Here is a 12836-nt window from a genome sequence, read left to right as displayed (position 1 = left end):
TGAGAGGAAGGGGAGAAAGGGAGACACACCTGCATCCCTGCTTCACTACTCAGAAAGCTTCCCCCCTGCAAGTGGGGGCAAGGGGCTTGAAGCTGGGTCCTTACGAACTGCAACATGTGCACTTAACCAGATATGCCACCATCCAGCCCCAAGTACTAATTTCTTAAGTGTATAATTAATATGCAGCTTTACACCCCATCAGTCATGAAATGACATCTTACTCAGATTCCTTTCTTAGCTTTCTTCCAAATGACATCACTGCCTACAAATAGATTGCTACTCCAGGTCCAGGTCCTGAAGGTGCAGGTTTTAAGTCAATTCCTTGGCAAATGGACTGTTATCCAACTAGGACCACCAGTTAAGTAAAACAGTCCCTATTAAACTATAGACATTCATATGGTCCGGAAGGTGGTGCAATGGATAGTGTTGGGACTCTCAAGCATGAGGTCCTGAGTTTGAGCCCCAGCAGCATATGTACCAGAATGTCTCATTCTTTCTATCCTATCCCTCTCATAAATACTTTTTTAACAAAAACAAACTCTCAAGACATTCATGTCTTAAAAGCTGCCATTTATCCCAATACTACCAACTTCTTTGCCAGTATTAATGCTGGGCAAAAGTTATGCCACACCTGCTTATTTGGCAATTATGACTAAGGTATAGCCATTCAAATTCATGCTTTTAAACCCTTTAATTTGGGGCCAGATGCAAGAAAGGGAAAGAGTAGACGACCAAATTTTCATATTTGAGGCTCAATTCCCAGCCAGTTGAGCAGTCCTCTAATCCCATTAAAATAACCTTTTTATATATTTATTCCCTTTTGATGCCCTTGTTTTATTTTTGCAGTTATTGTTGTTGTAGGATAGGACAGAGAGAAGTGGAGGGAAGGGGGAGACGGGGAGACAAGACACCTGCAGATCTGCTTCACTGCTTGTGAAGCGACTCCCCTGCAGGTGGGGGGGGGCTGGAACCAGGATCCTCACACTGGTCCTTGAACTTTGCACCATGTGCAAAACCTGCTACGCTAAAAGATTTGTGAGAAACAAGAAATGGGGACTGAAATCAGGACTTTTTTTTCCTTCCCTTTTGTTGCCCTTTTTTTTTTTGTTCTAGTTGATGTTATTAGGTATGACAGAGAAATGGAGGGGGGAGAGAGAGAGACACCTTAGACCTGGTTCACCACCTGTGACTCCCCTGCAGGTGGGGAGCCAGGGGCTCAAACTGGGATCCTTATGCAGGTCCTTGCACTTTGTGCCACCTGCGCTTAACCTGCTGCGCTACTGCCTGACTCCCTGGACTTCATGTTTTGAATCCTATCTCCTATCCACTGTGCTAGCTCCTGGGTTCCCCCCCCCCCTCATTTAAGGAAATGTCAGTGCTGTGCTTTCACTCTGCCTCTGTATCTACATTTAAAAAGCCAGGGGCCAGGTGGTATCACAGTGGGTTAAGCACACATGGCATGAAACACCAACGACTGGCATAAGGAACTCAGTTCGAGTCCCTGGCTCCCCGTCTGCATGGGCGTCACACTTCAGATGATGAAGTCCGCAGGTTTCTATTCTTCCTCTTCTCTAGATTTCTCTCTGTCCTATCCAACAATGACAGCAATAACAATGATAAACAAGGGCAGCAAAAGAGGGGGGGGGGTAAATAGCCTCCAGGAGCAGTGGATTCTTAGAGCAGGCACTGAGACCCAGTGATAACCCTGGAGGCAAAAAAGAAAAAAGTAAAAGCCTCTAGTTTCACCTTTAAATCCTTGTAGTGTTCTTGTCCTTTTAACTACCCCATATCCCCAGATTATTTTATATAGCATTTCCTTATCAAACTGAGCTTTGCCTTCAGTCCTGAGCTCTACCCCCAAGCACCCTGCAACTGGACTTCACTTGTTTTATTTTGCTGCTCATCAAGCTGTCCTCAACCAAAGATTTTACTACCCCACTTCAGATCTTTCTCTTGTAAAGCCCTACAACCAACACTTCAAGTACCCTAATGTAGGGGGGACCAGTAGTGGAGCAGCTGGCACCCTGGAGACTAGGAGCCCTGAGCTCAAACTTACAGGGGATACAGTTCACACAAGGTGGGCACAGGTCCTTCTCCTCCCTCCACCCAACTTTGTTGTGCCTTGCCTTATTACTGTACCATTTCTCAGTTGACCATCATGATGAAAATTACTAGTTTCCACCTTCTGTGGTTTTTAAAGAAATTATGTTCAGATGTAATTCTTTTAAAACACCATGACCAGGAAGGTCACCTGCTAGAGAAAGGACTTAATGTGCCTGAGGCTAGGAGTTTGATCACTGTGCCGAAGTGAAACTCTGAAAATCTTTTTAAATTAAGCCACACACATTTTAGCTCTCAAAACTTAATGCAAGTAACAAACCACAAGATTCACTTAATTTTAGCAACCTACTAGTTGATTTAAATTTGGAAGGGCTATTACCAGGAGACAGTTCACCCAATTTAGTGCACAACATGGGAACGTGGCATGAAGGAAACACCGTGAATGAGGATGGGTATGCTAAGTTTTACATCTTCAAAAAGTGAAAATATGGGCAGAGGGTAGATAGATAGCATAATGGTTATGCAAACAGACAGACTCTCATGCCTGAGGCTCCAAAGTCCCAGGTTCAATCCCCCATACCACCATAAGCCAGAGCTGTACAGTGCTCTAGTTAAAAAATTAAAAAGTAAAAATATATAATCACAAATCATTTTGCTTTGAAAAATAACACTTTTCCAATACAATGTGTAACAATTAGATGGCCAGACCAAGATTTGGTTAAGATTATCAAATTATTTCTTAACCAGAGCACTGTTCACCTCTAGCTTATGATGATGGCAGCAACTGAACCTGAGACATCCAGTAATTTAGGCATCAGTCTTTTGCATAACCATCAAGCTGTTTCCCTAACCCTATTTTTTATATATGCAAAAGAACTAAGGATAATGTTCTCAAGAGTGACTATATAACTATCAAATTACTTCTAACAAAAATAAGCTTCAATTTTTCTTCAACTATTTTAATTTTGTATCTTTCATGTTCTCAAAGGAAAACCAGAAGGCAACAGTCTAATAAAAATACACATCTAGGATACTAACTAGATCTGACAACTGAATTCGTTTCTAAAAACAAATGCAAATACAAAAAAAATGCCAGTGCTTCTTATATAGCTAGACTGCTTATCACCTGAGCAATTTCCTTTGTGCAACACAGGTTTAGACAGCCCTGGAAATTAAGTCATTAGCAGGTCAGGTGGTAGGGCAGCAGGCTATGCACAAATGGCACAAAGCACAAGTACTGGCTTAAGGATCCTGGTTCTAGCCCCCAGATCCCCACCTGCAGAGGGGTCACTTCACAAGATGTAAGCAGGTCTGCAGGTATCTTATCTCCCTGTCTTCCCCTCTTCCATGTCTTACCCAACCATGACAACAATAATAACTATAACAAAAAGGGAGAATAAATCTAAAAAAAATTTTTTTCGAATTAAGTCATTAAGGGTGGGGATTGCATAACGGTTATGCAAAGAGAACCCTCATGTCTGAGGCACTTAAGTATCAAGTTCAATCCCAGCCCCACCACAAGCCAGAGCTGAGCGGTGCTCTGCTAGGAACCAATAAAACAGTTCACCTGGATAGTGCCAGCCCCCAGTGGATAGACAGAACACTGCTGTTGTCTTAACTTTTTTAAAATTTTACTGGCTACAGACAGCCAGAAATCGAGGGGGAAGGGGGAGATATAGATGCCTGCAGCCCTGCTGCTTCACCACTTGCAAAACTTCCCCCCTGCATGTGGGGGCAGGGGTTTGAACCCAAGATCCTTGCCATCTATAGCTCATAGATCGTTGTAAGGAACCATCAATCTAAGCGAGTTACCTCACAAAACAAACTCCCAATTAATCTTAGATCTTATTTAAGCCAAAAGCGTGGTAACCCATATTCTTACAACTATACATCAACTAGAATCTTTAGATATTCTAAATTCACTGGCTTTTAAATTTTGCAGCCATACTACAAACTACGTATTAAATTTATTGATTACAGTACAATATTCTTACCAGTGATACAACTAATGACTTGTAACTACCCCCTAACTGCACTTGAGAGGATTCAAAGTGATGGAGCAGTGCTGCATGAGTCTCTCTACCAGAGAAGGGCGGGGAAAGGCCATAGGGACAACTTATGAACCCCAGCAATAACCCTTGGTTTAAAAGTGCTGGGCAGGGGTAGACAGCATAATGGTTATGCATAAAGACTCTCATGCCTGAGGCTCAAAGGTCCCAGGTTCAATTCCTTGCACCACCATAAGTCAGAGCTGAGCAGTGCTTTTGTAAAAAAATAAGTGCTCGGCTTCCCAGTTAAAACAAATTTTGGCCTTTTAAAAACATTTACTCCCTTTTGTTCCCATTTTATTATAGTTATTGATGTCAGTGTTGTTGGACAAGACAGAGAAATGGTGAGAGTAGCTTTCATCGTATCAGGTTTTAGGCCACGAGAAAAAGCCCAAAGACAAAGGCTCCACTTCAAGAAGCAACAAAGCAAGCAGTCTCAAAAAGCTATCTCCTCTCCCCACCTGCAGGGGGAAAGCTTTGAGAGTGAAGCAGGGCTGCAGGTGTCTCTCTCCCTATGGGCCCTTTTCCCTCTCAATTTGTCTATCAAGCAAATAAAGATTTAAAAAAAATTTTGAAAAAAGTTACCTCCTCTAGCAAGGCTTTCTGAACCTTAACACCAATGACTCCTCTAATATTCCCATGTAAGATCAAGGAATACTGGAAATGTTTAAAATCTATAGTACATCTTTATAGACTGAAATGCTTCTCTTTCATGTTATAGACAAGTCAGAACAAAGTATTTTTAAATTGCACGTTTAAGGAAACTAAGCCACAAGACTGTTGCATTATGATTTAATCTAAATGCACAAACTTGATATTACAACTCCTCTGAGTTTCTAAGAGGAAGGTTACACATGCCTCTTCAATTCTGCGCTGTTACATTTGAACCATAGTACAGTTTACATCATGATGGATCAATTTAGAATTCCCATGCAACACCTCAAATCATAAAATGGAAGCAATTTTAAAATGTGTATAGTTCTCATGCTAATGATAAAAGCCTTTTTCATGGGCAACTTTGAATTACAATGTACCAGGGTGCTAAAAATTCAAAATGTTGGTCACTGAGACTTTGAACTGGCTTCTTCTACTAAACTGGCTAAGGCTAATCACCTAGGTGATAGCCAACACTTCCCCCCTTCCCCTCAAAGTCATTGTGTTTTTTTTATAAAATTAGATCTATATAACCAATCACCTTCCATGTTGGACAAGAACTATGGTAATATTGTGGGTTCAACTATTATACATTATGCTAATATTTATTCAAAAACATCTTACAGGAAAATATAAGTATGGCTTCCAACAGGAATGTTATACGCCTGGACTTGGTACCAAGCTCATAGATTTAGTTTTCCAAGGAAAAACAGGCTTTCAAATTAAACAACAATTTGTAACCAAAACTTTAATCCCAAGGATTCCCACAAAACATATTACAAATGACAGCATGAAAAAAAATCTTGCACAGTAACAACTTCAGCTCTACAATGTACCCTTAAACTGATTATTTTGAATAGATTCCCAAAAAATGTTAATAATTATGTATCAATATCATAAGGGACTTATGACCTAAAAACAAAAGTAACTTTCTTGAAATTCAGATATATCAGTATACCAACTGGGTGTTTTTTTACCCAGCTTGAAGAAGTCTTAAAAAAAAAAAAAGAAGTGCAGCTTTTATTACCTACTGGCCTATGTTCACAGCAGTGTTTAAACACTGCTTGTGTTCTAACTCCAGCTGCACACTATGGCCCAGTTTTGGAAGGGGGACATTTTTTGGCTCAATTTTTGCCAGTTGTTTCCATAATAAACATACTTTAACTAGGCAGAATTTCAAAGTTTATTATACCAGTCTATGAGACTAAAGTTCAAAGCTTAAGGGAACATTGTAAAGTAACAATTCTTGATATCACATGACTCATATGATCCATTTCAAACCATAGAGAATTACAACTTTATGTGTCACTGTTCCAAGAGACAAACAAATGTGAACAGCTAAAACATCTTAAAAATGCACCAAGCTTATGAAGTCTCAAACAAAACTTGAATTTTCTGTACATACTCCTGTCAAACGAAGTTATTTCCTGTACACTCTTCTTGTTAACTGGTCTTCTACTTCCTTTCATTTGATCTAGATCGGCTAAAAAAAAGTTATATATGAAAACTTATTTAGTAACCAAGGTAATTAAAACCATTATTTTAAATAGTTTATTTACTACAGATACCCAAGTTTCACATTTAGATAGAACTAGACAAGCCAAGACACCACTCTGGCAAACGGGTACAGGGCAAAGTCTGATGCTTTACAGGTTGGATTACTCCCCCAGGCACAAAAAAAAGGTCACTATTAATTTACAATTCAAACACAATAAATTATGACACATATAGTATGCACACATGGTTAAGATCACTAGTAATCTTACCTGCGAGACCTAGAGAAGGATCGAGACGGCTTATGATTTCTCTCCCGAGACAGTGATCTCTCTCTTCTCCTATCTCTAGAAAGGGACCTGAAACAGTTGAAAATATTAGGCTCATTGAGCATTTTTGTCTTTAAAAACTAAAAGCTCATTCAAGCTAATTCAACAGTTGATCTCTGATTCAAAATCCACTTGTATTATTTGAAAAACATTTTAATGATCCAGTAGCTGGTACAGTGGATTATGTTGGAAACATGAAGTCCAATCCACAGCAGCATGGGTACCAGCATGGTTTTCTCCCTCTTCCTACGCCTTTTCATTAAAAAATGTTCTTAAAAAAGAACACTTTAGGAATAACGGAAAACATGGCCCCAAAAGGTAGCTACTTACCTGCTACGGCTGCGTGAGAAGCTTCTCCGCCTTGGAGATCTAAAAAGTAGAAAAGGAAAAATTAGACTAACGGTCAATTATTGTTTGTGGCGTGAGGCATTTCCCAACTTCTCAATCTCACTGTTGGGCCCAGTGAATGTGCCGAAGAATTGGCACCCATCGTCCAAAAATAAAGGAAAAGAAAAAGGCATAGAAGGATTAAGGAATCAAAAGCTTAAGTGAAAAGCAGATATTCCAACCATGGATTCACTTTAACAAAGAATGTTTCACAGCAGATCTGTCCAATGCAAAATTACATGTCAAACTAACTTCACTATCCAGACACCACACCAAAATGTAGTCCCAGGAGTAGTTCCAAAAACAGTACCATAAACCAGTATTTGGAACCCATGCAAACCTATTTTAAGTCTGTGACAAGACTTAGATACCAGGTGGATAGTGTACTTTTTGTGAAACGCGCTAGAGGTGTAAATACTGATGCCATTAAGTGTTACATTAGAACTGCAACTGTGGTCGACACATTTAAGAGTGTGTTTAGGCTTATCAAAATTACCTTAGCTTGGCCCACTTCACCCCCAAATTTTAAAATTGGTTAGTAAAACCATTTAAAGGTGATAGGATTCAATTTTTTGCTAGAAAGGAAAGCTGAAATTTGTTAAGAGTTATTTAATTTTAGTTTGGCATCTCACACATGCAAATAAGTTCCACTTGAAGGTCTAGTGACATTATGAGTTCCCTATCACCCTTAAAAGTTTTATTCAAGCAATATATATGTACGTTACCATTCAATTATGCACAGCCAGCCTTTGATCCAGAAAAAAGAATTACTTTAAGCCGCTTACTCCTTATTTTAACCAGCAGTAAACTGTATAAGCAGGAAAAACTTACTAGTTTTGGGTTTCAACAAGCTAGAAATGGTGAGGTGAGGCTGCCGGACTGACGGCCAGGAAGAATTTGCTGAAAAGGTTTTGCCAGATGTTGCGTTGGATTTAGTTGGTTGGCGAAGGGGGTGTTGTGGATTTTTCCTGCTTTTTTTGTTAGCCGAAGGCTGCTGCTGTAGTTGTTGTGAAGACATTTGGTAAATAAACAGCTGAGCTGATTGGCCAGGAATGTGTGGGCGGTCGAGGTGGCTGCTGCCGATTTGGTTAAGGTTGGAGAGAAGGCTGAGAGAAAACAGCATGCTCGGGAACCAAAGGGCGGTGCAACCTGGCGACTGGCCATGCCTGGGTCATGTGAAACGACACCAGCCAAGCTGAATGGGGCGCGCTGGTCACATGACGCTGAAAGGGCTAGTTGACTGGCTAATGCAGACTCAGAGGGTGGTGAGAAGAGACATGATGGTGACTCTGTAACGGGGTTCATTTTTATTAATAGATGGACCAAAAAGCACAAAAAAAAAGATGAAAAACAATCCATCAGTACAACCATCTATTAGCTAACAAATACTCTTTATTATGATGGGCAACAGTGTGTTGTTTTGTTTTTCAAAATAGCAAAAGGGGCAAGATTTTAAACTCCTATCTCCTAAAAGGACTTCACTCACCTGTAAGAGGTAATTTCAGTCCCATAGAACTATTTTGGAGATTTAAGGAGATGTGGAGTTAGCATCCAGACAATACTGCCTGGTGCAAGAATGATGCCATTTCAATGATTAAAAAAAAAATTAAAAATAACTCTCTATTTGGGTTTGAAGAATAGATGAGAGGGATTAATTTTAGCCCCCTTTGTGGTCAGTGACTTTAGTTTCAGAATGGTCTCTGCTTTCCCAGTTGTAACATTAAAACAGCTGCTTGTTTGGTAAATATTACAATAGTGCTAACAGTAGAAAACATCTTTTGTGAAGAGCTAGAGTTGAATGTAATGTTTGTCATTATGGAGTCAAGAAACGGGAAAAGGCCTAAATTGAAGTAAGGGGAAGACTTGGAAAGATGCAACTAGAAGATGAACTAGAAGATAGATCCAAGACAGAAGTTACTGACTACCAACATGAACCTAAAGACAAAAGCCAACACTCATCACAACTCACATACCCCGGAACTACACCCAGCCAGTTTCATTAAAAAGAAAAAAAAAATGAGAGAGAGAAAAAGAAATGAAAAGAAAACCTTGTAACTCTTCAGTTTAAAACCCAAACATCGAAATACCTGCTCCCTCAGCTACTCCTTCTCTACCAATACCTCTAAACACTCTTTCAAGTACCTGCGACGAGGTGGAGGACTCCGTCTCCGATAATCATCTCTAGGGCGACGACCCCAAGAAGGAGGTGGGCCTCGATTTCTACTTCTCTTTTCGCCATTTGACAGCTCCACTCTCACACGGCAGCCACAAAGTGTTCTAAAAGAGTAAAGAGGTTTTTTTTTTAATTTGTAAGTTTATGACTTTTTAAAGGTATATTACAAAAAGCACCAGCAAAAACAAAAAACAAAAAAAAAAAAAAACGCATGCATCTGCATGTCAGTGTGTAAGTACCAAATCTAGTTCACAGGAATTTTGATTAAAATTTTCCAATGAGACTGGAGAAAAAGCCTATTTACGCAAGAGACATGTTTGAACCATGCTTTGTTTTGGACTCTGTTTAAATGTAATTTAGTACTTACCAAGAATGCCATTAAATTTAATTTTCTTCACAGGCAAACTAACTTTTCTAAAATAAACAGCCCACTAACGCTACTCAGTGCTTTTTGTAATTTCAGTTTACATAAAAAAGCTACATAACCTCAAAAAAAAATTTTTTTTTTTAGAATTTATTTTTTTATTCATGAGAAAGATAGGAGAGAAAGAACCAGCCATCACTCTGGTACATGTGCTGCCAGGGATCGAACTCAGGACCTCATGCTTGAGAGTCTAGTGTCTTAGCCACTGTGTCACCTCCTGGACCACTTGTTTTTGTTTTGTCGATTTCAAAATTTTTATATGATTTACTCAGCATCACTGTGGCAAATGCTAACCAAAGGATCAAACACAATCTCATCCTCATCCTGGAGTCCCAACACTTTATCCACTGTTTCACTGGCCAGACCTCCCCTAAAGATTTCAACCATTAAAAACACAGCAGCACACTATAGATTGTTTTTAATTACCTCCCATCTAGCTCTCGGACAGCATCAGCTGCATCTCGGGGGTCTTCAAATTCAACAAAAGCAAAGCCAGGAGGGTTTCTAGCAACCCACACACTTCGGAGTGGTCCATAGTAACCAAAAGCTCGTTCCAGCTCAGTCTTGTTACCATTGTTTCCAAGATTACCAACATAAACTTTACAGTCCAAAGGACAAGAATCACGATGCATTTCTGAAAATAAATAAATTCAAAATATTAATTCACAATACCAAATCTTCAGTAAATAATCACAAACATTTTCAATTAAAAGATCTACAAAGACACTAATTACGTAAATATAATTCATGTCTGAGAGGGTCCCAAGTACAACAAACAAGAGCTAAGCAGTGCTGATAAATATAAGCTACCTTTGAAACACATTTTGGGGGCCAAGCGATGGCACACCTGGTTAAGTGCACATTACAGTGTCTAAGAAGCTGGGTTGTAACCCCGTTCCCGACCTTCAGAGGCAAAGCTTCATTCATGTCTCATTCCTTATCTCCTCCCCCCCAATTTATCTAATAATGAAAAAAAAAAACACTTTTCCATACTGTTCCTGATTTTAAAAATATGTCATTATAGTTGTATGGGGTCCCTACTTAGGCTGAAGAGGCACTCACTAAAATCTGGGGATAGTACCTGTTGCAATGCACAAGGAACCGAGTTCAAGCTCCCCCCACCTGCAAGGGGGGGCTTTCCTGAGCAGTGAGTGCTGCCCTATTTCTCTTTCCTTTTCAAGCTATTCTCTATTCAATTAAAAAAATAAACCAAAGGGAACAAAACTGAAGACTGATTAAATCACTAAAGCGATTATTCAGTGCTTTTATAAACTAAAACGTCATTTAAGCAGCACGCTCAAAGCAGCAAAATTTAACAGCCAAAAAGCTTTAACTTTCTATCAACAGGTACACAAAGCTTACTGTGCACACAGTGAAATAAGAAAATAAACTCAAAAATCTTGCTGTTACAGAATGTCAGATACGGGTGCAGATATCTAGACGGCACGAAAATGGTAAATACCCAAATGTGAAGGCGCAGCTGTTAGAAGTAGCAGCAAATAAACGCAGGCTCATTTGATACCACTTCAACTGAGCCGCCTCAGCAATCTTGCCGCTCTGCAAACCAGTATCAAACGCGTGCAAGTGCAGCCCACGATTCAGCCGGTAGATTTTCTAACTGTTCCTCTCACTGGGTCAAAGGCACCCGCTTTTCGTGACCTCACCCCATGCCCAAGAGTTGAGATCAAACCTCCGCTCGAAATTGGTTTTAAAAAAAAACAAAAAACAAGCCTTGGCCCGTTTCAGGCCTACGTATTACCGATAGGCAACTACAAATCAACGCTGCGGCTTTGGAATGTTCGTTCAGTTGGGGGGAAGGGGAAAGGGATTGAGTCAAGTCAGGCAAAAATGAAACGAAAATCTGGACTGAAGATCCAGTTAACTTGAAAACTCGCCAATTCCAAGATGGTTCCTGATAAACTCGAGGACAAAAAAAAAAAAAAGGCGCCATAAATCAGACGACCGAAGCCTTGCGTACAACGCTGCTGCTACTGGTTCCCCTTTTCACCCAAAGTCTCGCGTCCCCACTCACCACCACCCCCGCACCCCCACCGCCTCCCCGTTACGGACAGTAACAGGCCCACTTCCAGGCCGGGGAACAATCGCGGGCCGGCCGGGAGCCCGCGCCACCGCCCGGGACTGAACGTCACAAAATGGCGGCGGCGCCTCTTTGTCTCAACCTGGCGCCGCCATAGGGCCGGGCCCCACACCGTGAGGCTGTTACTTTCCGCCTCCCACCTCACTTTTCCCGTCGCTGACGTCTTACCGAGTTCTTGGGTTAGACACACGAAGGCTCAAACTCCACACACCCTCGACTGGAACTCGCCACTCCACTCCCACAGAAGCAGGCAGCTAGTAACTCTAACCCGGCGTGCACGAAATGGCGGATCACCGCCTTCCCCTCGCCCAATTTATACGCCGTGGTGGTATCACGTGATAGGCCGAGCACGACCAATGAGAGGTGGAGTTGTTCGTGACGTAGAGCCAATTAACGCCTAGCGAGGGGCGGTTGCCCAGAGCGCGCGCCACAGGCTCCGCCTTCGCGATGGTCTGCGCAGGTGAGGGTGTGTGCTAGTCGTATTTGGCCTAGAGACTGGGCGGCTTGTTTCTCGCGTGAGGCCCCGTGAGTTCCCCTCTGTCGCCTAATCCCTCAGCCCCGAGTGGGCGAGGGTTCAGTAATACCGTCCTGGCCGCTCACAAATACTGTTAAAAACCACTTGTTCTTAGTAAATTACACGGGGGTGGGGGGGCAAATCCCTTAATTACTTGAGCCCTTTGAGCAGATTGGGTTAAAGCTAAAACCACCGCGTCCACAAAGCCGCTTTGGAGTAGCCCCCGGGCCGCTGAGCCGACGGCGGTCGCGCCGCCAGCAGGTTGCTCCCGCCCGGTCCTGGCGCAGGCGGCCCCACCGCTCAGCCCTGCTGCAGCGTTTGCAGGCGGCATCACCCCGGACGCCAACCTCTGATGGAAACTGCAGAACAAATAAGGCCGGGCAGGCCCCGTGGAAACTCGCCTTGAGCAAGGAAAAGTAAAAGGAAGGATGTGCCCAAAATCAAAAAGTTTCGGTTCCTTAAACAAAGGCCTGGAAGGGCGCTCGCTGCTGCGCAGACCTGAGGCTAAGGGTGGGGCCCCGGGCCTGCACCGGCCTGGCTTCCTGCTTTCCGCCTGCAAAACCTGCTGCCTGGGAAACATTCAAACTGCCACTCTGCAACGGAAGGTTCAACTAAGAAATGTGTCTGGGGTTGTCAATTTATAACTTATTGCTG

The 12836-nt window shown here is 41.9% G+C and overlaps 1 protein-coding gene across 1 annotated transcript; it reads right to left on the bottom strand.

Annotated features, from left to right (window-relative positions):
- Positions 1-4885: 4885 nt before the first annotated feature.
- SRSF3 (serine and arginine rich splicing factor 3) lies at positions 4886-11983 on the bottom strand. The gene is made up of 6 exons (XM_007534239.3): positions 11837-11983; positions 9997-10204; positions 9116-9250; positions 6917-6955; positions 6530-6616; positions 4886-6246 (listed from the first exon to the last, which is right to left on the bottom strand). Exons 2-6 carry the CDS (start codon positions 10200-10202, stop codon positions 6219-6221), a joined length of 495 nt encoding a protein of 164 aa, XP_007534301.1. The 5' UTR covers positions 10203-10204; positions 11837-11983; the 3' UTR covers positions 4886-6218.
- Positions 11984-12836: the final 853 nt, after the last annotated feature.

Source organism: Erinaceus europaeus, chromosome 4 (genome assembly GCF_950295315.1).
Source record: "Erinaceus europaeus chromosome 4, mEriEur2.1, whole genome shotgun sequence".
NCBI lineage: Eukaryota > Metazoa > Chordata > Mammalia > Eulipotyphla > Erinaceidae > Erinaceus > Erinaceus europaeus.
Note: the sequence above shows the minus strand (reverse complement) of the source record. Positions and strands in the feature narration are given on the sequence as shown.